The 27,192-nt window shown below is 42.4% G+C and overlaps 2 protein-coding genes across 8 annotated transcripts in view; one reads left to right on the forward strand and one right to left on the reverse strand.

The window, feature by feature from the left end:
- Positions 1–22,765, forward strand: part of MAP7D3 (MAP7 domain containing 3) — a 35,176-nt gene extending 12,411 nt beyond the window's left edge. Inside the window, exons 7-18 of one of the 3 annotated variants that reach the window (XM_060087585.1) lie at positions 1,168–1,257; positions 5,330–5,904; positions 6,458–6,588; positions 6,851–7,059; positions 12,671–12,803; positions 14,297–14,432; positions 15,378–15,482; positions 16,497–16,550; positions 18,188–18,290; positions 19,353–19,548; positions 20,474–20,745; positions 21,330–22,765. In XM_060087585.1, coding sequence (XP_059943568.1) covers positions 1,168–1,257; positions 5,330–5,904; positions 6,458–6,588; positions 6,851–7,059; positions 12,671–12,803; positions 14,297–14,432; positions 15,378–15,482; positions 16,497–16,550; positions 18,188–18,290; positions 19,353–19,548; positions 20,474–20,745; positions 21,330–21,337 — 2,012 coding nt within the window. In that variant the 3' untranslated portion in view covers positions 21,338–22,765. The remainder of the gene's footprint in view (positions 1–1,167; positions 1,258–5,329; positions 5,905–6,457; positions 6,589–6,850; positions 7,060–12,670; positions 12,804–14,296; positions 14,433–15,377; positions 15,483–16,496; positions 16,551–18,187; positions 18,291–19,352; positions 19,549–20,473; positions 20,746–21,329) is intronic. The other 2 variants (XM_060087586.1, XM_060087587.1) reach the window with 2 other exon arrangements.
- Positions 22,766–25,577: 2,812 nt separating this feature from the next.
- The window catches only part of FHL1 (four and a half LIM domains 1), a 60,626-nt gene continuing 59,011 nt past the window's right edge, over positions 25,578–27,192 (reverse strand). For 3 of the 5 annotated variants that reach the window (XM_060087382.1, XM_060087383.1, XM_060087381.1), the window contains one exon: positions 25,578–27,113. In XM_060087382.1, coding sequence (XP_059943365.1) covers positions 26,959–27,113 — 155 coding nt within the window. In that variant the 3' untranslated portion in view covers positions 25,578–26,958. The remainder of the gene's footprint in view (positions 27,114–27,192) is intronic. The other 2 variants (XM_060087384.1, XM_060087385.1) reach the window with 1 other exon arrangement.

Here is a 27,192-nt window from a genome sequence, read left to right on the forward strand (position 1 = left end):
TGACTTTCAAGTTAATAATTAGTTGAATTGCACTGAAGGAACAATTCCAAGTAACTTTTTAATAGAAGAAGGTATGTGTGGAAGATACTTTATGAAAGAATTTGCTTAAAGTTACAGTATATTGCACACTCTGAAATGATGAATGCCGTTAAATTAATGATTCCAATAATTTTATTGAAAATAAAATCAATATTGTCAGTGGCTTAACTTTGTAAAATCCCTTCAAATTGAAATAAAACCTGTTCAATCCAGAGAGGTGAACATTTCAAACTCAAATGAAGTTCATAATCTAACCTGTGATATTTTAAATAGCGTTGCTTTAAATCTTGACTGATTCAAATAGTCTGTTTTTCTTCTGCTCACTGCTGACTTATAATAACTGTTCACACTATTTTGTCATTTCTTGCAGTGTGATAATGAGGGATAGGTGATTTCATCACATGGTCGAATTGATTACACTTCTGTGGTTCATGCTGTGCAATTACATTATCAATTCAAGAATTTTCACAAGATGGTATATTGTCATATGTACTTTAATTTAGAGGTTCCCAAAAGAGCAGTTCTTCTTTAAAGACTTTCATCAGTATCCTGAGCCATAATATTTGAAGTGAAATGGAAAAGACACAAAAGTGTCTTTTCCCATATGACTGGTTTGGGTTGCTAAAATTGTGACATCTATACCAAATGTTAATGATCATTTTTATTTAAAAAATGCTAGTTAAGGGACTTTCCTGGCAGTCCAGTGGTTAGGACTCGGTGCTTTCATTGCCGTGGCCTGGGTTCAATCCCTGGTCAGGGAACTAAGATCCCGCAAGCCGTGCGGCACAGCCAAAAAAAAAAAACAAGTTAAAACTAAACTATAAATTACTTTAGTAATAGATGTTATGGACTGTGTCCAAAATTAAATGTATATTCCTAATTTGGGAACTTCGATGTTGTAAGTATCTGATTTTCCTGCTCAATTTTTACTGTTTCCTAAATAATTTTATTTCACTTTGGATAACTTACTTAAAGAGTAAACTAGTTTTAAGTTTGGGCATGTAAAATTTCTTCATAATACTTGAAATTTAAATAAGATAAAAAATGTTTGGAAACGGGTGGCTCACCCCTGAAATAATATATATAAACAGCTTGTAAAAGGTAATATTGTTTGCCCTTGATCTCCAGAAACAACAGAAAAGAGGAGAAGCTCATCTCTGAATAGAAGATGTAGCAAACTGCATTCATCTACAGAACAAGTGGAAGAAAAAAAACCTGGTTAGTTATTTCTATGTACCGATCTTAAATGGTGGTTTAAAAGTGTTATACTTATGTCAACATTCAGCTGCTTGAAAGGCCATTCCAAAACATTGGAAGCCAAAATATCCCTTCTTTAACTAAAAAATGTACTTTGGTGCCATGCTTATTTGGCTGAAGCCAGAAGAGTCTCTTTAAATGAAATACATAATTCTGCAATGAAGCTGAGGAGCTAGATCACAGCATGTTGGTATAGACAGAGTTGTCCTGAAGCACTTGATTCCCTTCAAACATTTCATCAGTTTGCACATTGAAGTTCTAAATTACCGGCAACATTTTGAACTTCAAAGCTTTGCTTTGTTGCTTCACAGCATAATCCACATCTATCCTTTGGGCGTGTTTTCACTGCTGATGATTACACATAAGATTTCAAAATTATTACTGAAGTACTTCTTTATGTAAAGTTGTTTCTAACACCCCCCTAAGTTTTCCCTTTTAAACATGATTTTCCTTTTTTTTCTGTAACAAACTGTTCACTTACAGAAGACTCTCCATTTAATTGATTCGGGTCACATCCTGTTATAACAAATGTCATTGTCACAGGGATCTTTTTTCTTTTTTTTTTATAAATTTATTTATTTTTATTTTTGGCTGTGTTGGGTCTTTGTTGCTGTGCACGGGCTTTCTCTAGTTACGGCGAGCAGGGGCTACTCTTCATCGCGGTGTGTGGGCTTCCCGTTGCAGTGGCTTCTCTTGTTGCAGAGCACGGGCTCTAGGCACGTGGGCTTCAGTAGTTGTGGTTCATGGGCTTAGTTGCTCCACGGCATGTGGGATCTTCCCGGACCAGGGCTCGAACCCGTGTCCCCTGCATTGGCAGGTGGATTCTTAACCACTGCGCCACCAGGGAAGCCCCCACAGGGATCTTTTTGAACATAAAAATTTATTGGAGCAAGCTATTTACAAGATTTACTTTTAACAGAATAATTCACTCAGTCTGTTGGAGCTATTGGCAATCGACTTGACCAATATGACTGTCAGTGACGTACATCTGGAGGAATCCATGTCAGAGTTGTTTTGTCATGTACAACTATTTTCTCCACGTGTGAGTTCCTCTGTAGAGACTCCATACATGGGGTATGGTTCTGCTAGATACATTACCTGGATTCCTGCTTTGGGGTTATTGTGGTATGCTGGGGCCTTTGCCCCTCTATTCAGGTATTCTTTTCCCTAACAGTGTAGTCCCATCAGGTGGCAGTTTTCAGTCCTGTTATATATGTGTGGCTCTCGTTGCCTCTGCTTTTAGGCTGGGAAAGTTATCATTTGCAGCAGTTCACATTGCTCCTTCTTGCTTTGCATTTATTTGTGAGACCTCAGATCAAATCCTTTCTGTTTGTTCTCATCATTTAGTTTGTCAGCTACACACTGGTCTTTGGGAGAATAATTTAATCCGTCGCCTGTTCATCCCAACAAAAGCATCAGTAGCCAGGACCAAAAGTACTGCTTCATTATTAATTTCTGGAAGCAGTACTCCAGGTAACAGGCATAGAGTAGAGTGTCTGAAAGTGTTAATATTTGTGCTTAAAAGTAGGTTGTATCGCTTAGTTTTTTACAGTAAGGCATAAAAATAATTTGAATCAATACTTTGCAAGTGAGTGATTCTACCCAACATTTTATGTTGCATATTTATGATTTCTAACAGGGTAGAATAGTTATCAGTGTAATTTATAGGATGAGATAGGGACCTTTGGTTGTTAAATTGTAAAACAGTGGGTTTCTTAACCTGTGTTTAAGTGTATCACAGTACTGTAAAAAGTACTGGATTTTAAAAATATAGAAAAACTTAAATAATATCAAGGGAGAAAGTGTCCTACTCCACCCTTCTTTTTTTCTTAAAATGTGGAAGAATAACGTTGAGTGGCTCTTTAGCTTTTAATTAAGAACATAAAGATTGTTAGCAAAATAAAACAGATCTTCAGGGTTATGTGGATTTTCTCATTTATAGGTTACATATCATGTTAGACATGCCTTTAGATAGTAAGTCCTTAGTAATGGAGAGCTCTAGTGCATTGTTCCCATCCTTTTTGTCTTTTTTTCTCCACTTTTTCCTTTCCAGAATATATCCCACCCCCTTTGCTTATTTTTATGTCAATATCCGTATGATTAGTAAACCAAAGTGCTGTCATAGACTTTGTGGTAGTGCAGCTTTACTTCTCTTGGTTCAAATCCCCAACTTTGTTTATGCCTAGTTGTATGTGTGTCAGATTATTTTCTACCAGTCTCCCCTGAGTCTATTGTAAGGTATTCTAATTACTTTCATTTTATTTTAATATATTACTCCTATCAAAAACCTCAATATTTGGCTTAAATTTCTGTAGCTATTAGAAATCTAGTTATTATACTTACTATATTTTCTGTAGCAGTCAGTGTTAAATAAGTGACTGTTTAGGCACATACAAGTATGTAAGTAAAATACTTTTTCTACCAAAAGTGAGGGACTAAAAAATAACCGAGTCTTATATTTACCAAGACTTTAGAAAGCCACCACCAAATACCTTCCTTAAAATGTTTACTTTAGGGAATTCCCTGGTGGTCCAGTGGTTAGGACTCCATGCTCTCACTGCCGAGGGCTCAGGTTCTGTTCCTGGTCGGGGAACTAAGATCCCACAAGCTACGTGGTATGGCCAAAAAAAAAAAATTCACTTTATTATAAAGCAATAAATATTTAGTATAGAAAAAATTTAAATATAATTTTCTATTATTCTAATACCCACTGATAACAATATTTTTCTTTGCGTTTACATATTTTTTAATAGAATGGGATCATAACCTGCTTTTGTTTAAACTCAACATATACCATTTTCTATGTCCAAAAATTGTATATTATTACTCTTAATGACTGCCTTAGTATAGTCCAAGTTTTGTGTTGAATATTTAGATTATATTTAAATATAATTATTAAATTATATTATTAAACAGTGTTGTAGTAAGTAATCTCATACATACATTTTCATTTATTTATCTGATTTTTTCTTCAGAATAACCTAAAAGTGAAATTGCAAGAACAAAGAGTGTGGACTTTTTATTTTAAAAAAATATTGATTGATTGATTGATTTGGCTGCGTTGGGTCTTAGTTGCGGCATGCGGGATCTTTGTTGTGGTGCACAGGCTTCTCTCTGGTGTGCACGCATGGGGTCAGTAGTTGCAGCGCACAGGCTCTCTAGTTGTGGCACGTGGGCTCTAGAGCGTGCAGGCTTAGGTGCCCCGCGGCATGTGGGATCTTAGTTCCCCAACCAGGGCTCGAACCCTTGTCTCCTGCATTGGAAGCCAGATTCTTAGCCAGGGACGTCCCGAGTGTGTACTTTTAAGAATGGCTTTTGATACACTATTGCCAAAATGCTTCCCAGGGAGCATATACCAATCCATACTTCCACCAGCAGTGCATGAGGTTGCCTGGTTCCCAACATTGGTATTATCCCTTTCCTCTATCTTAGCTGGTACTGGATATTATAATTTTTGTCCATTTGTTAGGCTAAAAATATTTAGATTGTTAAAGCTGGAAGAGACGTTGGAGATCCAGCCCATTCTGATTAATGTCTTATTACAATTTTTAGTATGGGTGAGAAAATACTTTTTTATACTCTATTTTAAAACGATCATATATAGAATGCCTTATGTAATCACCTGTAATGGTAAGATCCCTGGCCTTGGTGACATTGTTTAGATTACTTTTAAAAAGCGTTGAAGGTCTTGTAATTTTCTATGAAAATCATTCTGAACTATAGTGTGATTAAAATAGAAACAGCTTACGGCAAACATCAGCTTTGGAGAAGCATCTTATTTTCATCTGGAGTGGACTGTTGTTTTCACAATGCCTCTCTTGGTGGTGGTGCTGCTTTTGAAGTACCAACTTTGTGATGCTTCTGTTCTATGTCTGTGATCCATTTCAGTAAACATTTCTGTGTTGTATGTAATCCCTGTCATTTCCTAATAAACGCAGTCTCTTTTTGTGTTTATATTGTTACATGGTGCATTTCTGTCTTATCTAATTTCTAGCTGTGTGGAATTTCACCCTCTGTCCTCATTTACCTACAGGCATCCACAATATATTCCAATATGTAAACATGCCCCTGCTTAAGCGTAGCAATGATGAATTGAAGAGTACCATAGTGCCTCACAAGTCAACAGTGGTAATACCTCCCCAGGAGAAAGTAGACACACCCTCCAAGACAAGCGTGGAAACGGCCCCCAAGGCGAGTGTGGAAGTGCCCCCAGAGGTGAGCGTGGAAGCACCCCCCGAGGCAAGCTTGGATGTATCCCCCGAGGCGAGCATGGAAGCACCCCCCGAGGCGAGCGCAGGAACACCCCCCACGAGCATGGAAACATCACCTGAGGCAAGCGAGGATCTGTCCCTTGAGGCGAGTGTGGATCCGTCCCCAGAGGTGAGCATGGACTCATCCCCAGAGGTGAGCACGGAAGCGTCATCTGAGGCTAGTGTGGAAGCATCTCCTGAGGCGAGCGTGGAAGCATCTCCTGAGGTGAACGTGGAAGCATCCCCAGAGGAGAGCACAGCAGTGCCCTCTGAGGCAAGTATGGAGGCGCCCCCCGAGGCCTCCCCTGAGGTGACCATGGGAATGTCTTCCAAGGTGAAAATGAAAGACTCTCCACAGGTTCGACAAGTGCCTTTCATTGAGAAATTTTCTATTAAAATCTGTATGTTTTGTTGTATAGATTATGATAGGTCAGATTTCACAACATAAGCAACTTCTTATTTATAGTGTTCTGTGATAAAATAAAATAAATTCACTTTAATAATTTAAAATGATATGATATTCGTTGTCACAGAGTTTACCCCCCCAAAGCTGGAATATTAGTTAATTTTTAGTAGAAGAGACAAAATAAAGCAGTTTATATGAACAGTGTTTCTAAACTCTGAAGGAATGTTTTTGAGAACTATTGCAAACCTCAGTTAGGATTTAAAAATAAAAGTAGGTTTTAAAGTAAAAGAATTCTTTTAAATTATTTTTATGACATGCTTGAATTGTGTAATATAAATTGTGAGTCTGGAAGAATGTATCTCTGTACCTTATTCTCATGCATGAAAGGAAAATTGGGAGTTTAAGGAGCTATAATTATATGTTATTCAGAATATTTTTCTCTTGAAAAGCCAGCTGCAAAAGGTAATGCTAGTAATTTCTTATCTGATTGTATTGATTTGTTCAGAAATCAGAAACGGACAAACAGGCCTCAAACCCAGTAACGAAGAAGCACCTACCACCATCACAGATACCGTGTTATAGATGGTCATCTTCTCCTACAAGCAGGTGGCGTCCTCCATCTCCCATCAGTGCTAGGTAAGTAGCTTATTTGCCACTGTTCCTGATACGTATTTTACCAGGATAAATTTCACATCAGTGTTTCATAAATAATGTAGTATGCATGGTAATGTAAATATAAAGGGAAAAGCCTTTAAAAATAGATTTACCTTTTTCTGTTATAAAATATCATATCATAAAGTCAAGACATTATAGTTTATGAAATAGTACACTAAAAATCATCACATGTGTATTACAAAACCATACCAGACTTCCCCCATTAACTATTACTTTTTCCCAGCAGGCAAATCCAAAAGAATCGCCCCCCGTCACCTTCACCCGTCACGTCAAAACAGTCGACACAGTTTTCTTTTTCCTGTAGAGTAATTCCTGTGCAGCGTACCGTATTTGCACAAAATGCATTAGGTACTATTGGAATGAAAAGTGAAGCCATCTCTAACACCATTAACAGCTCTGAGGCTGCAAGCCAAAAGGATATGATCTGTGAAGGTGAGTTCCTTCACTAAGAAGTTCATTTCAGCAACACAGAAAATCTTAAGGTAGTTTGGGAACTGTCAACGTCATTTTATTCCCCAGTTCAGAGAACTTTAGGAAGCGAACTTTCTTTTAAATAAAGAGAATTTCACCAGTCACGCTGGCACACTACTTTTTTTTTTCTTGCTGGAACTTCTTACCCCCATTTTTGGAGCTGATACTGGAAGTATGGATGGGTTGGATGAGTGCCATGGTCTAGGTGGTGCCTGCATTTCCTTCCAGCTCTGATAGTGGATGGCCCTAAGGTATTTTCCATCCTTGGAGAGAGCACTCCAGCCATTTGTGGCTGAGCAGGTTTCCTTCAGGAGCTGTAGGGCAGTCTCCATACATAGACCATACATGTGTCAGGTCAGTATGTGGGTTCCAAAAAGTATCATATTGGTATTTTTGCCATTCTTTTTTTAAATTGAAGTACAGTTGATTTACAATGTTGTGTTAGTTTCTGGTATACAACAAAGTGAATCAGCTATATATGTATTCTTTTTCATATTCTTTTTCATTATAGGTTATTTCAAGATATTGAATGTAGTTTCCAGTGCTATACAGTAGGACCTTATTGTTTATCTATTTTATATATAGCAGTTCATATCTGCTAATCCCAAACTCCTAATTTATCCCTCCCCCTGCTCCTTTCCCCTTTGGTAACCGTAAGTTTGTTTTCTATGTCCGTGAGTCTGTTTCTGTTTTTTTTTTAAATTTTAATTGAAATACAGTTGACTTACAATGTTCTGTTAGTTTCAGGTGTACAGCAAAGTGATTCAGTTATACATATATATGTATATAAATATACACATTCTTTTTATACATTCTCTTCCATTATAGGTTATTACAAGATATTGAGTATAGTTCCCTGTGCTATACAGTAGGTCCTTGTTAGTTTTCTGTTTTATATATAGTAGTGTGTATATTTTAATCCCAAACTCCTAATTTTTTTTAAAAAAATATTTATTTATTTATTTTTTATGGCTGTGTTGGGTCTTCGTTTCTGTGCGAGGGCTTTCTCTAGTTGTGGGAAGCGGGGGCCACTCTTCATCCTGGTGCGCGGGCCTCTCACTATCGCGGCCTCTCGTGTTGTGCAGCACAGGCTTCAGATGCACAGGCTCAGTAATTGTGGCTCACGGGCCTAGTTGCTCCGCGGCATGTGGGATCTTCCCAGACCAGGGCTCGAACCGGTGTCCCCTGCATTGACAGGCAGATTCTCAACCACTGCACTGCCAGGGAAGCCCCCAAACTCCTAATTTATCCCTCCCCACCCCTCCCCTTTGGTAACCATAAGATTGTTTTCTATGGCTGTGAGTCTATTTCTGTATTGTAGATAAGTTCATTTGTATCATTTTCTTAGATTCCACATATAAGCGATATCATACATTATTTGTCTTTCTCTGTCTAGCTTACTTCACTTAGTATGATAACGTCTTGGTCCTAATATGTTGCTGCAAATGGCATTATTTCATTCTTTCTTATGGCTGAGTAATATTCCATTGTATATATGTACCACATCTTCTTTATCCACTCCTCTGTCGATGGACATTTGGTTTGCTTCCATGTCTTGGCTAATGTAAATAATGCTGCTGTGAACAATGGGGTGCACGTATCTTTTCGAATTAATGGTTTTCTCCAGATATATGCCCAGGAGTGGGATTGCAAGATCATATGGTAGCTCTATTTTTAGTTTTTTTTGTTGTTGTTGTTGTTGTTTTTGCAGCACGTGGGCCTCTCACTGTTGTGGCCTCTCCCATTGCGGAGCACAGGCTCCGGATGCACAGGCTCAGCGGCCATGGCTCACGGGCCCAGCCGCTCCGCAGCATGTGGGATCCTCCCGGACCAGGGCACGAACCCGTGTCCCCTGCATTGGCAGGCGGATTCTCAACCACTGTGCCACCAGGGAAGCCCCCTATTTTTAGATTCTTAAGGAACCTCCATACTGTTCTCCATAGAGGCTCTACCAATTTACATTCCCACCAGCAGTGTAGGAGGGTTCCTTTTTCTCCACACCCTCTCCAGCACTGATTGTTTGTAGACTTTTTCATGATGGCCATTCTGACCGGTGTGAGGTGATACCTCATTGTAGTTTTGATTTGCATTTCTCTGATAATTTGTGGTGTTGAGCATCATTTCGTGTGCCTTTTGGTCATCTATATGGCTTCTTTAGAGAAATGTCTATTTAGTTCTGTCCATTTTTTGATTAGGCTTTCGGTTTTTTGTTACTGAGTTGTATAAGCTGTTTGTATATTTCGGAAATTAAGACCTTGTAGGTCACATTATTTGCAGATATTTTCTACCAGTCCATAGGTTGGCTTTTTGTTTTGCTTATGGTTTCCTTTGCTGTGCAAAAGCTTATAAGTTTGATTAGGTCCCATTTGTTTATTTTTGCTTTTATTCCTGTTGCCTTGGGAGACTGACCTAAGAAAACATTGCTACGATTTATGACAGAGAATGTTTTGCCTATGTTCTCTTCTAGGAGTTTTATGGTGTCCTGTTTTATATTTTAATAGTCTTTAAGCTATTTTGAGTTTATTTTTGTGTATGGTGTGAGGGAGTGTTCTGATTTCATTGACTTACATGTGGCTGTCCAGCTTTCCCAACACCACTTACAGAAGAGACTGTGTCTTCTCAGTTGTATATTCTTGCCTCCTTTGTCGAAGATTAATTGAGCGTAGATACGTGGGTTTTTTTCTGGGCTCTCTATTCTGTTCCACTGACCCATATGTCTGTTTTTGTGCCCGTACCACACTGTTTTGATTGCTATAGTTTTGTAGTATTGTCTGAAGTCTGGGAGGGTTATGCCTCCAGCTTTGTTCTTTTTTTTTTTTTTTTTTTTTTCCGCGACATCATTACCCCTCATTTTACTTGTTCAAGGTCCCAAGGCTGGACTTTCGTCCTCCGAGGTCCAGGCGCCGGCTAAGCGAGGGGGTCCCTGCGCAGGCCGGTCACCCTGCCCAGGAGCGTTCGTCCAACACCCAGTCTGGGTCCTCCCGCCAGTGCCCAGGTCCAGCTGAAGAGGCAGGTCTCAGCTGGCGGCGCCCTCAGGGCCAGGTCTCCAGACCCTGCCCAGCCTGAGGGAGCCAGGCGCCCAGGACCAGCCCTCAGGCTCCTCAAGACGCCGAAATGGGGGCCGGGTCCCACGGACTGTGACCCATGGAGGCCGCCGCCGCCATTAGGTCCCGGAGGCGGGTTTTGGGGAGAGGTTCGGCCACTGCTTCAAGGCCTGGGCCCAGTCCGTGGGCAGCCATGGCCAGGGCTTCACAGCCCTCAGCCTGTCCCCCCAACCCCCAGCTCACCTGGCAGCCTGAGGCCGGAGGCCCTGGAGGGCCCCGGGGAGAAGGCCACAATCCACCCCTCACCGCACTCTCTGCCCGAGGGCCGCTCCAGCTTTGTTCTTTTTCCTCAAGATTGCTTTGGATATTCTGAGTCTTTTATGTATGGTTTCATAAAAATTTTAGGATTATTTGTTCTGGTTCTGTGAAAAATGTCATGGGTAATTTGATAGGGATCACATTAAATCTGTAGATTGCTTTGGGTAGTGTGGCCATTTTAACAATATTAATTCTTCCAACCCAAGAGCATGGGATATCTTTCCATTTCTTTAAATCATCTTCAGTTTCCTTTATCAATGTTTTATAGTTCTCGGCATATAACTCTTATCTCCTTAGTCAGGTTTACTCCTAAGTGTTTTATTGTTTTTGATGCAATTTTAAAAGGGATTTTTTTTTCCCTTTCTGATACTTCATTGTTAGTGTAAAGAAATGCAATGGATTTCTGTATGTTAATCTTGTATCCTGCTACTTCGTTGAATATAGATGCAAAAATTTGAATTTGTTTATCAGTTCTAGTAGTTTCTGTGTGGAGTCTTGTGTGGGTTTCCTATGTATAATATCATGTCAACTACATATAATGACAATTTTCCTTTTTGCTTCCAATTTGGATACCTTTTATTTCTTTTTCTTCTCTGATTGCTATGGCTAGGACTCCCGATACTGTTGTTGAATAGAAGTGGTGAGAGTGGGCATCCTTGTCTTGTTCCAGATTTTAGCAGGAAGGCTTTTAACTTTTCACTTTTGAGTATTAGATTGGCTGTAGGTTTGTCAAAGCTTTTATTATGTTGAGATATGTTCCCTCTATACCAACTTTGGTAAGAGTTTATCATGAAGAGATGCTGAATTTTATCAAAAGCCTTTTCTGCATCTATTGAGATGATCATGTGGTTTTTGTCATTTCTTTTGTTGATGTGGTGTATCACATGGATTACTTTGCGTTTGTTGAACCATCCTTGTGACCCTGTGATGAATCCAACTTGATCATGGTGTATGATCTTTTTTGTGTCATTGGATTTGGTTTGCTAACATTTTTTTGAGAATTTTTGCATCTATATTCATCAAAGATATTGGCTTGTAATTTTCTTTTTTGGTATTACATGCATTCTTAATATCCATTGACATTACTTAATTTTAAATACACTCGTGAATTTTGCTTTTTGAAGGAATTCCACTGTGAATTCTTTGTAACAGAAATGATCTTTTTATTACAAATTATTTATTCCTGATTTTTTGAAATCCTCTTTTTTTTTTTTTTTTTTGCGTTACGCGGGCCTCTCACTGTTGTGGCCTCTCCCATTGCGGAGCACAGACTCTGAACGCACAGGCTCAGCAGCCATGGCTCACGGGCCTAGCCGCTCTATGGCATGTGGGATCTTCCCGGACTGGGGCACGAACCCATGTCCCCTGCATCAGCAGGCGGACTCTCAACCACTGCGCCACCAGGGAAGCCCTGAAATCCTCATTTTTGTATGTAGTTTATTTAAAACAAATTCGTCATACTTAAAACAAATATGTCACATGAACTAAAATTTTATGCCTCCATGTGGTCACCTTACTTTACTGATAGTCTTGGTTTCTTTGGTTATCTACAGTTAGCCACTTTATGATCAACCAAATATGTTAGCATACTATTATAACAGTTAGCTAAACAGTATATATTTAGTAAAGATGATGCACAATGTACGCTGGATATATTTTTGTTTAATCGAGTAATTAAGATTTGTACACTTCAGGGAACTCCCTGGCGGTCCAGTGGTTAAGGACTCGATGCTTTTACTGCCAGGGCCCAGGTTCGATCCCTGGTCAGGGAGCTAAGATCCTGCGAGCTGCATGGCATGACAAAATAACTTAAAAAATAAAAGATCTGTACACTTCATTTGGACTGAGCATAAGCTTGTCTTCCTCTATATTCAGTATATTTTAAGTTTTTTCCCATAGAGGCAATTCGGTCAGGTATCTCAAAACAGCTAAACCAAAGCAGGAGTACATTATTTCATTTTGGAACAGGTAGCTGTTAAAAATCAACAATATGCTACTTCTGTTGTTGGGGGGTGGGGGTGAGAGGGGGCGGGAGCTGGGCTTTTGAACAAAAGCTGTTACATAAATCACTTATAGTTTATTTATACATTTTAGACCAGGGACATACTGTTTGGTTTTTTTAACATCACAGGTTGTCTTGCACCTCTTTGTTGGACTTAGAGGCAGTAAGTTCCCTAAACTTAACTGTTTTACATGTTAATTTAAATTAGAGTCTGGTAATAAAAGCACACCAGGGCCTATGAATGCCGAGGAGGCAACAAGAATTTTGGCAGAGAAACGACGCCTTGCTCGTGAACAAAAAGAAAAAGAGGAAGAAAGACTACAAAAAGAGATGGAACAAAGGTTGGCACAAAATCATCCTTTCTATACTGTAAATCTTGGCTGGGGCCTGAATTCTGGAAGTCACACTTTATCCTCAAGTTAGATGTATTATAGATTCTCAAATAGTAACTGACTTTTTCTTCAGTGTGAATCAGAAATGACTCGTCGCCTTCTAAACAAATGTGGGGAGCATTTCAAGCAGACAGGATGCTGGTGTGTAGATGAGTGTATGGTCCTTTTTAGTCTCTATGTGTCATGTGCCGTCAGGTGTGCTGTAAAGATGCATAGAGACCTGAACTCATGTCAGGGGCCTGGATCTCAGTGGGAGCGCCTGAGTGATCACACAAGACTTCTTTCTGTTGCCATTCACTGGCATCAGCCCCTTTCTTTATTTCAAAAGTCCTTTATAACTTTAGAATTTGTAAACCTGTTTAAGAATAGGTTGCATACATCATGACCCTTTCCTACTAAATACTTCCGTGTATACTTCCTAAGAACAAAAGCATTCTCTGACATAACCAGAGTATAATAACTAATATCAGGAAATTTATTATTTTATTTTCTAATTCAGAGTCAGCAGTTCAATTTGCCATTTGTCCCAGTGACATTCTTTATACATTTTTTTAGTTCAGAATTAAATCCTTAGACGGTTCATAAAAAATAATATATACACACACATAGAGTTAGTCACTGGTAAAGCAACTTTGCTTGAAACTTTTTTGTAAGTTTGAAAATAAAAAGTTACCAAAAAAATTGTAAACCTGGAAAGGATACTTCTTGTGTTTTACTGGGTTTCCAGTGACTTGTGGGCTGCCATTGTCGTGTACAGTTGTGTGCATTCTACCTCAATCTAAAGGTTTCTTGATCTTCGATCTCAAGGCCCATTTGATTTGGGGCCTTCTAATGTAAACCTCTGTCCACTGTCTGCAAAGAATAACTTCAGTCCTGACTTTGTTTTTAAGTATTAAATGTTCTTGAATCACAGTCACATGCTTTCCATGTACCTTACATGGGTTTGGGAGAAAGGAGGAGGAGACATTATGAATAGAAAAAAACACCCCTATAACTTGAAGAATATTATTCATTGCTTCATGTAAACAGAGCTGGTTTAACATTTTAATAGCCCTGAATACCAGTCATTGTAGACTGGGCTTTTCTCCTCTGAGCACCACCAGACCCTCCTCTAAATTCCGTCTCTCACACCCCCATGTGAGACTGGGTGTGAGCGTACGTCTAAAACAATTAAGAAGGAGTGATTTTATATATGTGTGTGTGTGTGCACGCACATTTGTGTTTTAAGACACAAAGTAGCCCACTACTTGATAGAAATCTTTTTCTACTCCCAAGGGCTAGCTTCCCCCATTTAAAAAAGATGAAATTATGCAAATCCTGTGTAGTAACAACACAGAAAAAGTGGTGAATCTGGTGTAAATAGAAATTGTATTACTATACACAAGCAGCTTTACTATAAAAATGCACATAATAAGAGTTATTTAAATATTCTGTGTCATCAGGAAAATGAAAGACATAGCAAAGAAAGCAGATGAAGGCCAACAAGAGGAGTTCTCAAAACTTGGAGATGGGCAACCACCAAAGGAGATAAAGAAGAAAGGAAGTCAAGAACAAGAAGACCAAAAAGTAGAACTCCAGGTTTGCCGGCTCCCCACTTGATCAAGGGATGAGAACCAGATTCTAAAATTCAGTAGAAACCCAAAGCAAAAGTCTGTTTCTCCAAGACAAAACAAGCAGATGCTGCATGCTCTGGTTGCATTCACATTACAGTCTCACTATTACCAGTGTCTCTGTGAGTTGTTCTCAGCCACCCTTGGCCGAATCCCAGAATGTTTTCCAAGTGAAACAAAAGCAGAAAGCAGCAAATTACAGATGAGCAGTCCTTTAGTTTGTCTCTATAAATAATATTATAGCTTGGTTTCGGCAAATCCAGATCGCTCACAGAGATTAAACGTCCTGTGTGAGTTTTCCCAGCCCTGTATTCTGTGGTGACACTTAACACCTGCACCACAACAGATAAGATACAAATTATGAGTGCCTCATCAGATTCACTGATGAGAATGTCACCCATGTAAATTTAAATCACCAGGTAAATAAACCCCCAAACTGAGCTCAGACTATACTCAGTTTAAATTATTGTTGTAGCCTAATTTATATTCCAGTTTTAGTGCATCATTTATCAAAATCAATTAATATGTTACATAAATGATTGTATGCATTTGCATTCCTCGAGAAAGTACTTTTAGGAATCCTCTTGCTGCTTTTGAGAAGTGTAAGACTTGGCTTCTGATGCCTGTGTCAGTGGAAGACTACATAATCACATACATACTTGAAATGATTGTGGTCTGACAACCCTGAGGTCCTGAAGGGGATTAACGTGGCTTGTAAATCCTTGTGATAATAGTTAGGCTAGTTCTGTATATTTTTGCTAATGGTTTGAAAACTGATGATCCATGAATGTTATATATGTGGGTACTCTCAATCAAAAGGTTACATTCTTTTATTCTGGATAACATCTTACTGTTTCACTGATGTCACTCAGATATATTGAGATTAAATGATATTTTTATGCAAATTTTCTAGAAAAGTGATGCCAAAATAAAAGCTCAGGAGGAGGCTGACAAACGCAAGAAGGAGCACGAGAGAATTATGTTACAGAATTTGCAGGAGAGATTAGAAAGGAAAAAGGTACTCCTTCCCTCTGTTTGGGGGGTTTGATTCTTTGTTTAAAACAATGTTGGGCACATGATATCAAAACATGTTTTTGAAAATGACAAGTAAGTGATATGCTAGCCTTGATTGTTTTCCCTCTGTGCTCTCTTATCCAAGGATCTGGCCCCTTCTCCCTAGAATGATGTCCTCTTACTGATCATCCCTCTCCCTCGTGGACCACTGATGACCATTACAGGGATGTCTCTATACAGCAAATCTCTGGGAGCAAAGCTCCTTTGAACAGAGTCACTCAGGTCATGGTAGGGGTTGGTGGAAGTTAGAGTTTTTTCTAAGCTGGGCTGGAAATTGCAGCAACTGAGTGGGAAGAAGCAGAAGGTGGAGGCTTCCCTGAGAGGCCAAGGTGCAGGCTGTTTGTAAGGTAGGACCTCACTTTGTACAACCCAAGTGGCTTGTCTTGGAGCAAGGAGGGCCCTGGACCAGGCAAGGTACTTCACGGCGTCTCTGTTAGGAGATCAGTCACCCCGAGGAGGCCAGAGAGCTGCAGCTCTCCTCACCTTCAGGAAAGAAGGGAAAGCTTATCCCTCCTGCGTGTGCTCCTTCTAGTAACAAAACCTCTGACAGGGTTGCATTGTTGGGGTGCATTTTTTTCATTAACTCGGCTTCACTCGTGGGCTGTTCAGACTAAAATCATGCTCACAAGTTCTCATTGGTTTGCAATAATATGTTCTTAGTCTTAAGTAATAAACTTCCACGTCGGCAAAATCAGGAGTGGGAAGTCATTTGGATTTCTCTGTTAGGATAACAAGTACACCCATCACTGCTCAGGGTGTTTTCTAGATGATCATGAAACTGGGCTAGAAGGAAGGCACCCAGGTGCCAGCCCAGGGTCTTGCGTCGGTTGTATCTGTGGCGTTGGAGCAGTCACTGATATTGTCCGCTTCTGGAACATGGAAATAATCAACTTCTTCAGGACCAGTGTTTTGTTTTTAATCTGTTTTCATGTTTGAATTTTTATTTTCCTTTAAATAGAGAATTGAGGAAATTATGAAGCGGACAAGAAGGCCAGATTCAAATACCTCAAAGGTAGTCTGTGTGCTCCTACCAGCAGTGTATAAGAATTCCTGTTGCTTCACATTCTTGCCGACTTTTTAATTTTTGCCCATCTCTGGTGGTAACGAAATAACATCACATTGGCATTTCCCTGATTATTAAAAAGGTTGAGCATGTTTTCATACCTTTAGTTAGCTTTCATGTTTTTTCTTGTGTGGAACGCTTGTTTAGGTCTTTTGCCCAAACTTTCTGGCTGACTTGTCTTTTCCTTACTCATTGGTAGTTCTTTAAATGTTCTAGAAACTTCTCCTTTCTTGCTTGTATGTGTTGCAGATATCTTTTCCCAGTTTGTGGCTTGTCTTTTCTTCTTGCTGTCCGCTGCTACATAGAAGTTCTTGATTTTCACATCGCTGAATTTATCAATATTTTTGGATGACTAATGGAGTCGGGTGCCTTATTGGCCATTTGGAGATTCACTTTGGTGAAGCGCCTTTTCAAGTCCTTTGCCCCTGTTTCCGTTCGGTCACTTGCCTTTTTCCTATTGATCTGTAGATTTTACCTGCTCTGCTTCTGAGCCCTTTGGACATCTGTATTGCAGTTATTAGCCCCTGTGCAGTAGTTTGCCTCACACTCTCATAATGTCTTTTGATAAACAGAAGCTTATTTTAATGAAGTGAAATTTAGCAGTTTCTTTCCTTTATGGTTAGTGCTTTCAGGGTATATCTCATAAGTATTTGTTTACCGCCACCCTTCCCTCCCCGGCCCCAGTGTCCTCCCTTTTGATGGTTTGCGTGCATCTAAGGTCTTTTCCCCCTAGATTCTGTGTTCTTTACCTTCTGAGCTACAAAACTGATATTTTGCCTATTTACAGTTGCCCAGTTGTGGTCATTCATATCATGAAAATTTAGAATAGAAATGTCATTCCTGAAAAGTGCTGGGAGTTGCCATCTCAAGGATCATTTAGCCCATTGGCCTGAGATGCCCTGCCCCAAGCAGCAGCCAAGAACTTTTTTAGCCAAGGCCCCACCTTGGCAGAGCCCCCATGCCAGCCCAAAGCTGTTGCCCCTTGGCTCCCACTCAGGGAAGTCTTTCATTCTTGAGTGGCTTTCCCTAGCTGCAAGACACGGGCCACCTGTCCCGTCCTCTGTAAATTCTGTGGGCCAAAGAGGTTAGATTTTTTTTTTACCTTTTAACTGAAATGACAAAAAAATAGCCATCAATCCAGGTGTGAAATCTGTCTTTTTAAAAATCTATTTATTTTATTTTTATTTTTGGCTGCATTGGGTCTTCGTTGCTGCACGCGGGCTCTAGTTGCAGCGAGCGGGCGCTACTCTTCGTTGCAGTGCGCGGGCTTCTCATTGCGGTGGCTTCCCTTGTTGCGGAGCATGGGCTCTAGGTGCACGGGCTTCAGTAGTTGTGGCATGTGGGCTCAGTAGTTGTGGCTCACGGGCTCTAGAGCGCAGGCTCAGTAGTTGTGGCACACGGGTTTACTTGCTCCGGGGCATGTGGGATCTTCCCGGGCCAGGGCTTGAACCCGTGTCCCGTGCATTGGCAGGTGGATTCTTAACCACTGCGCCACCAGGGAATCCCTGAAATCTGTCTTCTTTGAAATAACTAAGTCAGGATGACTGAATATTAGCTGTAATCATGACTTTCATTTTTCATGGTAGGATACAGAAACATTCAGCAATGATGCATATGAGGAGGACGAGGCAGACGATGAGGACGAGTCAGAAAGTGACAGTGATTCCTTTGATGACATGCATCCGTCAGGTTTGCTTGCCTTCTGAGTTCTGTTAGTCGGTATTTAGAAGCTGGACTGTCTAGGCTCATCCAAAGGTTTCTCCACTTCTGAGCTGTGTGGATTTGAGCAGGTTACTCAACCTCTCTGTGTTCAGTTTTCCTGTCTGAAAAAGGAGAAGCTAATGTTGTTCTCTCCCTAGGGTGGGCGTGAGATTGCAGTGAGATCATGTAGTGCTAACAGTGCCTGACACGTAGCAAACTCTCAATAAATATTAGCTGCTGCTACAGCTGTTACTGTGTTTCGGGTTGTGCTGAGAGACTGTAAATGGCAGCTCTTTCTCAGCTCAGTGTGAGGCTTACTAGCATCTCGCAGTTCAGGACCTTGTGGTGCATTCATGACTGACCATAGGTAGAATGCCACTCCCCGCCTCACTGAGAGAAAATGAGAATCATGTCGTGATACGAGTGCCCCTAAGGTGCATTGTTGAGTCTCGTTCATTCCCTGGTGGGTAGGAACCACTTAATGGCCACAGTAATGGCACTTGAGAAAACACGATTCGTTCACCCTTTATGGCGTAGCGGGTGTCGAACACACAAGTCAGGCGCTCTGCTAGCTACTGGGACCTCGAGGAACCACAGCCAGTGGGGAGCCAGACATGAACAGACCGGGGCGCTGCCACAAGCTGGTCACACTTAAAAGAAGTTTGGCCAGAATGCCATGAGAACGGAGCAGTAGGGGCAGCCGAGCTGTAGGCTCCATCTTAGGGCATTGGAAAAGGTTGAGGTCGGAGGTGAGACTAAAATAAGAGGGTCATCAGGAGGAGGGGCGAGAAGTGCGGTGCCATCTGGCCCTCTGGCCATCATTCTTTGCTGGCAAAGGAGAGAGGGCAAGTTCCTTAGAGGTGGCGCTTTGTGCTTTGAGGGCTGGCTGGGCTTGTGCCCTGGGCAGTAGTCCAGGCCATGGCTCCGGGAAGTGCTGCCATGAGACAGCTCCTGCCTTCAGGCAGGCTCCCTCCCGAGCCGGCAGGCACCTTGCTTGTCCTGTTGTTGAAACTCCAGTTTTAATCTTGTTGCTCTTTTTTTTTCCTCTAGCTTTTATAAATGGCATGGAGTCATCCACAAAACCAAAAACACATTTTAAAAATGTGAAGAACACTTGCAAGCTGGTGTTTTTAGATGCGACTTCTAGCTACATCCGTAAAGAGACAAAAACACTTTTAAATTGTGACATGAAAACCTTCAGACAAAAAAGAGTGAAAGACCCTTTGAATCAGACAAAGAGTGCCAGGTGAGTCCCTAGGTGAGTTCATCAGAATACACTTGGAAGGGTTATGATTAGCATTCTTAGAATGGTGCATGAGATTATGGACTGAGCTCTTAGTTTGTACCAAACACTGTGTCAAGGACTCGACTTATAGAAACAAACTAATCCCCACAGCAGCCTTGCTCAGTGAGGATGAGCATCCCTATTTTTACAGGCGAGGAAAGTCAGGCGTGCAGAGATTGTGGGCCTTATTTGCCCAGCATCCCACTGTTCAAGGGCAGAGCCCAAATTCAAACCCAGATACACCTGACTCCAAACTGTGCTTTTATTCACGCTGGTTAGTCTTGTCTCATACAGTCAGGGAAGGGGACATTGAGTGAGTGACTGCAGTATACCAGGCATTTTAACTATTTTAATTCTCCTTGCAACTCTGAGTTTGATATTAAAGTCCTCACTGTACATATGGGAAACTGAGGGTCGGAGGGTTGGGTCAGAAGAACAGGACCAGATTCCTGGAAAGGAAGGCTCCTTGGGCAATGGCCTGAAAAGACATTAACCTGCAAGGCCTGTGGAAACAATCTGCTAAGAGACTTGCTGATGGTGTGGAAAGGGCACTGGAGCTGGTAAACCCACATGAGTCCTCACTCCGCCTTACTGGCTGTGTCCTGGATCTGCTTGCAGTAGGGACAGCGTCCCTAGAGCCCTGTGTGTGCAGCTGCTCCTGGCCCCCCTCAGCGTTCCCATGGAGCCCTAGGACCTGGGAGGACACAACTTGGAAACCAGTGTGTTCTGTCATCTCCAGGGTCCCTTCCATCCAGCCTTCCCATTCTGTGATTCTGAAAGTTTATTTATGTCCAAGACATTTCTTAGAATTAAATAATAAAGCTTCTTTCAGGCAAAGCCTTGGTTTGGGGATAATCCAGATTATAACCAAAATATCTCTTTCCAGATCCTCCACCAAAAGAACAGCCAACCGAGCAGCCAAAACCGGAAAGGCAGAAACCAGCAACACCATGGGACCTTCCGAGAGCTTACATTCAGAGGCACAGGATTGGGTCTGTGACAGGATTATTGACATCACAAGCGAGGTAGAACCACCTAAGTCCAGTATCCCTCCTGATAGCCGAAAACACCATCTGAAAGGTCCCATGACATCCTGCCTAAGTCACCAGCCGCCTATAGACAACAAGAAAACAAGCAAATCTGTTTCTGCTCGATCAGGTAAGGCCTCATCCCATCTTCACTTCATTTGAAAGGTGGTTGACCTTGAACCCTCCTGTGTTTCCAGCTGTTCCAAGGTTGTCTTGGTGAGGGAGAAGACAGTGGTTGGTCTAAAACTAGGTTGATATAGAAGAGCCCTCCATTAAGTTAGTTTTGAGAGGGTAAATGACTTGATTCTAATTTTTATGGCCTGCATTTCCTGCCAGATATACAAAGTGGGGTTCATTTCAAACCCCAGACCCCTCAGGTTCCTCTGCGCTCCTGATCCACTGGCTGCTCTACAGCACACAGATAATCATTCGGGGCAGAGGGTTAGTGAGTTTTTTGGAATTAGGCTCTCAACTTGTGTTTCCAAAACCAAAAGCCCTGTGTTTTTCTTTCCTTGAGAAGCTCTCTTTGAAATTGAGAGGAGCTTGGGTCCGTTTGGGGGTTGGGGAACGTTTATAAGAGCACCAGTGTGTCAGCAACTCCAGGGGCGCTACTGAGGGTCCCAGGCCCACCTCAGAGCAGAGCCAGGGCCCACTTGCTGTGGAACCAGCATTTTCTCTACTAACCTTCTTTCTTTTCTTTTTCCCTCTGGTCAGATATGTAAACCTCATCCAGCCTGGAAGAGAAGCCATTCTCCAACTCTGGATTTTGACCTCCAGGCACACCTCTCAAAATTTCTCCACGTCCTACTTGAACCTGGCAAAGAAAATGACTCTCAAAAAAAAAAAAAAAAAGGGAAACATCAAAACGTCATCTTAACATATCTCAGAAGATGCTCATATCATCTTGACTCTTGCCCACAAGCAAGGGTTCTGAGTAAAGAGTCATTTTGTTTTCCTGTAAAAATCTTCATGTCTCTCGTTCTTGTGTTTTCCTGCCAACACGTTTGAGTGTGTATCAGGGGTGTCTTTATAAAATGCTAACTCTTGAGTTTCTAAGAGAATCTCTACCAGAGGAATAGTTTTTTCTCAGTATATAGTTGAAATCTTAAAATCATGTTTACTCCATTTAACAATTACTTTAATTTACCAATAAAAACTCACATTTGATCTTGTAGAGGACATGATGGCTTATTTGAGGGCCTCAAGATTCCTCACGAGAGCTTTGTTTGGATTGTTCTTAATATACAAATACAGAAGGTTGCAAAATATTAAATCACATTTTACCGCTATGTACATATATTTCTAACTCTGCCATAGTCTGCCAGCCCCGTACACAGGCACTGATAGCCCCAAATACTGGGAGCCCTAGAAGGTGTGATCTTTAGCATCTTCCCTGCTTTTGTCAGTGTTTCATTTTGAAGTACATACTGCGGTTTATCTATAAAAACATGTTATTATTTTTATTGTGTACATAAGGCAGTATTTGGCTGTTGTCTGGTGGGGTATGTTTAATTCCTCTAAATGTTTACTGTGTATAATCTTTTTCTGCTTGTGCTCTCCAGGCTTGCCCTTCAGTATACACTCAGGCTTGAGATGTGGAATCAAAATTTGCTTGCCTTTTTCTAGCGGCTGGCTGCGAGTGAGTACATAACCGAAGTGTTATTCTTTGGTCCCCTTGATAGGCACAGAGACATACACAACGTACACGCACACACGTGTACACAGGATATATATTTCCTGAAATCCACTGAATCCTGCTTAAACCATTGACTAAAACTTGAATTCAAATGAGTGGTCCTAATGCTAATGAGTTTTCTGGTGAATCACAAATAGTTTGAAGCAGGCCTGTGTTCTTTGTAGCCACCAGTCTTCGATTAGTAAAAGGAAGTAGTTATTCTTTCTGATTCCCTAGTTCTTTGCTATTCAGAGTACTGTATCTTTGTTATAGAATAGAGCTTGGTGCCTTAGATTTAAAAACTTTTTATACACTAGCTCTTTTATAAAAAAGGCAGAGACAGTCATCTTAACAGATGTGATTCTGATGTTTTTCTGTACAGATTTCACATGTTGAAACACTGTTACGCCTTCATATAAATGTGTGTGCTCTATACAATAAACTTTGCAGGTAAAGCAAGTTTTATTCTTATTTTAATAATAAAAAATGTACTGGTGGTGGTATAAAGGTGACACCAGTTGTTAACCAAGCTATGAACACAGGCAACCGGTATGTTCAATAAGTAATCAAATCCTCTGGTAAGTAATCAAATCCTCTGATGCCCCTCTGCAGTCACTTGGTAATTTGGTGGCGTTCCACCGTGGGACATTAAGATGTGAATTTTGAACTCTGGTCTTCTTCCTGCACCTGTTTCAATGCTTGTTAATTCTTCCCTGTGATGGCTCTGACTTATACTTGAGGCCAGTGATTAAAGTATCTTTCTTTTTACTGTGGTAAAAGTCACATAAGTGGCATTTAGTACATTTACAATGTACAACCATCACCGCTATCTAGTTCCAGAATGTTTTCATTATCCTAAAAAGAAAGCCAGTGCCCTTTAAGCAGTCACTCCCCATTCCCTCTTCCACAGCTCTGTTTTTTTTTTATAAATTTATTTTATTTATTATTTTTGGCTGCATTGGGTCTTCATTGATGCGTGCGGGCTTTCTCTAGTTGCAGCGAGCGGGTGCTACTCTTCGTTGTGGTGCGCGGGCTTCTCATTGCGGTGGCTCCTCTTGTTGCGGAGCACGGGCTCCAGGTGCGCGGGCTTCAGGAGTTGTGACTCGCGGGCTCTAGAGCGCAGGCTCAGTAGTTGTGGCGCACGGGCTTAGTTGGTCCACGGCATGTGGGATCTTCCCGGACCAGGGCTTGAACCCGTGTCCCCTGCATTGGCAGGCGGATTCTTAACCACTGCACCACCAGGGAAGCCTCTCCCACAGCCCTTTTAAACATCACATTTGGTGCTGGCTGCGCATGAGGAAAACACATTTGCTTTTGAAAGTCTGAGCGTGCACTCAGGCAGTAATTGTGCTCTGTTAACGCACGCATCCCTTCATGACATCACTGTTAACGGTGTGTGGCCAAACCAGTGTTTTGATCTGCCCATAAATGTTTAGTTTCTAATCTGGAAACATGTTCCACTGCACTAGGTTTTGTGTTTGATAAGGTGAGGTCCTTGTTTATCCCTGATCTTTGGCACCTGGTGCTTTGAGAACAGTGGCAGCCGTTCCCCACTTGGCATTCAGTACCGGGCCATCCACTGGGGCTGTTGAACCAGGACATTCCCTGGTACGCAGACAACCTGAAGTACGGTCAGAGCACCCTGCTGACAGCCCTGAGGTGATGGACGCTGACCCGGCCTCCGTGCTTGCCGTAGGCTGAGGGCAGGCCCCTGGCCTCTTCCGGTGGATTCTGTAGATAGCCCATTTCCCACACCCATGTCATCTGCGCCCCCCACTGCCCCTGTGTGCAGTGAAGCTTTTCAACAGCTCCAATTCCCGGCAACCAGAAAAACGCGGTGAGAACACTAGAAAGGATGCTGGACAGGTCTGAGGACCCGAATTCCTGCCGAGGGGGCTGCAAGCCCTCCAAGCAACTCTGCGCCGTTCCTGTCTGGTGAGCGGGCTGGGGGGCTGCGCTAGGATCTCGGAGGGCCCTCAGTTCTCAGGAGTCGCTAACTCATTGGCGAGAGCTAGAGGGTCGGGAGGTGGGCGTAGAACTGCAGCAGCAGCTGGTGCCAAGATGCACAGCCCAGAGGCAGACTGCCCGGCCTGTCCTATCAGGGCTCAGTCTGATCCCTGCACACCCCACAGGCCTGGTCAGTTGAAGCAGGTCCCAGAAAGGCCTCCTTGCCCTCGGTCTCCCTCCCCACCAACCCAGTTCCAGTGTTTCCAGATGGGCTCGTCTCATAATTTCCCCAACTGTGTTGTAATAACCGTAGTTATGTTTACACATTCTATGTGCCAGGTACTTTATAGGTATCATTTTAAACCCATAATTTTAAGCCCTTACAACAACCTTGTAAGCTCCCTTGGGAAGCAGAGGGGCACCATCCCAACTCCCTGCCCCACCCCTGCTTCGGTGCCCCAGGAGAGGCGCGCGCGCGCGCGCGCGCGCGCGCGTGTTCCCCATTCATAGAAATGCTCACGGTTTCCTATACCCAGGTTTTGACTCCTAACAAACATGGCAAACGTTAGCCCCAGAGGGGTTCTGTCCTTTGATTAGCCCGGGCATGAGGCTCCTCAACGAAGAGGCCCTCTCCTCCTGCCTCGGCCTTTAGCTGAAGTATCCTGGGGACCCTTCCACCTGAGGAGTCTGCAGCAGACAACCATGTCACTGAGCACCCAACGCCATCCTGAAACGACCACATGGCGTGGACGGCTTGGACGCCCGAGGAACCTGAGCCCCAGGGGTGTGGCTGTGATCTACAAGTTACCTCCACGTCTGCCCACACCGTCCCCACGCCCCCCATCCCTGAGATACAGGGGCCCCAGTGAGCAGCCTCCCAAATAAGCGGCAGCCTCGAGGGGGTGCCTTCTTCCGACAGTGGTGGAGCGGCAGTTGAGGGCACAGCAGCGTTCGCCACAGCTCGGGGCTCCAGGGGGCACAGGGAAAGGGCAGCCGACAAAACAAACGGACGGGATGACTTCTCGATGACAAACTTCAGCTGCAGTTCCCTTCCCACCTCCAGCCCCCTTTGGCCAGAGGAAATCAGTGTGCTCTTTTTAAGGGATGTGGACATCTGGGAAGTGTTATCTTGGGTCAGAATGGGGTTTTTTGTTACTGTTTTTAACTGTATCCAAGTGCTGTTACAGGTTTGTTTTATCTTGTCGTTCGTGTAGTTCCACTCAACCGCACCGAACTGAGCATGTCCTCGAAGGAAGGAAAAGTTAGTTATTCAGGTTTCTGGATCAGCAGTATCACCTTAGAACAACTGCGCCGGACAGAATTAGAAGTCAGGAGGCAAGTTATTTATATGCTGCTTTATTTCTGTAAGGATACACTGAACTGTCAGATGATCATAGCTAATGACAAAATGTAGAAATGAGGCATCGGCTTCTCTAACCACTCCTACAAGAATGTTAATATGCACTGTCATTACATGTGTACTCTTGATATCGTCTCATTATACTACGTAATATAACAATGTAGCTAGAATACAGTAAGTAGGTGATCCTGCATCTCAGGTAAGCGCTACGTGGAAATCCGGTTCTGCCTGCGGGGACAGTGGCCTCCGCAGCCCCCAGAGAGCCAGCTAAGCTCTTGAGGAACAGTCCTCAGAATCCCAAGAGAAGGGACTTGGCGGGCCTGCTTATTAACACACGGACACAGAGCAGACAAGTACTATGTTACAAGGGATTCCACTTGTCACTGTTGGGAAATGTCATATCCGTGTCAATGACAGTCCTGGCGCCTGCTCACCTACCCCTCTCGACTCTTACGGTTACTTCTGTAGGATGACTTTCAGAACTGCAGGAACGTCTGAGGGGGCTAAAATATTTCCATGCAAGTCTCCAAACCCAATAAGCTATGTTGCTATTAATTAAAACGAAAATTTATTAATTAAAAAAAGATAAAGGACAGCTGGGTTAGTTTTGTTAAGCTTCCAGAAGTATTCGCTGTGATGACGTTCTTCTGAAACAGGCTTGTTTTCTCAGATCTGCCTACACTTTCCAAATCACCTGCACGTTCCATGTTTCAAAGTAGGAACGCTCAGAAAACACGCCACACGGGGAAATCAAACGTTAGTACAGGGGAAAAGGTCAGTTGAGAATTACAGCTAAATTCAAATGTTAATTTTCTGGAAATCCGTGTTAGTCATTTGAAAGCACAAAAGAACAGAAGGAAGGTTTTGAGGAGGAAGGTAAACCATGCATTTCGCTAAGTTCTTTCTGCTCACAGAACAGGGTGAGCAGCCGAGTTGGAGCAGCCGCTGCAACTCTGATGTGTCGTGTGACTGACACGGTGGGTCCCAGCTGAGCCACAGGAGGCATCTCAGTGGGGGGCTTTATCTCTTAGGCTTCTTGCTTATGTCACTAAGCAGCTACATGGTCAGCACTTTTCTGCTCTATGATAAACATGCAGAAGAGTCAGTCTAGCTAAGTGTTCGTTTGCTAATTGCAGCTATGGAGAAATTGACTTTGCTGCAGGGTTGCTTTTTGCTAAATCCTAACATGATCACTGTGTGCCCTTACTTGAGTAATAACTGTAAAATGGGAGGAAAGACAGAAGGAGCAACCCTGAAGAGGTGAAAGGCCGCTCTCGCCCTATGGGTGGTGCCGGGCAGAGGGCGAGGACACGAGGAACAAGACTCAAATTCCATTTTACAGGACAGGAGCCCCTGTCACTTTACAGCTTTTTGGCACAGTCGGGGCAATACACTTGCTCCTGATGGAAAACAAAGCGCTTGTTGGCCAGATTCATGGAGCATTTTTTGCAGTGGAAGCAGTAGTCGTGCCAGGATTGTCCTTCATAGGCCACCACACTGGAGCCTTTACCAAACCCTGTGGAGGAAACAAAAGCAAACAAAAGCGACAGCTGAGTGGACACAGGTGGCAGCCAGGCCGCCGCCTTGCCCATTCA

The sequence above is a fragment of the Mesoplodon densirostris genome, chromosome X (assembly GCF_025265405.1).
Source record: "Mesoplodon densirostris isolate mMesDen1 chromosome X, mMesDen1 primary haplotype, whole genome shotgun sequence".
In the NCBI taxonomy this organism is placed as follows: domain Eukaryota; kingdom Metazoa; phylum Chordata; class Mammalia; order Artiodactyla; family Ziphiidae; genus Mesoplodon; species Mesoplodon densirostris.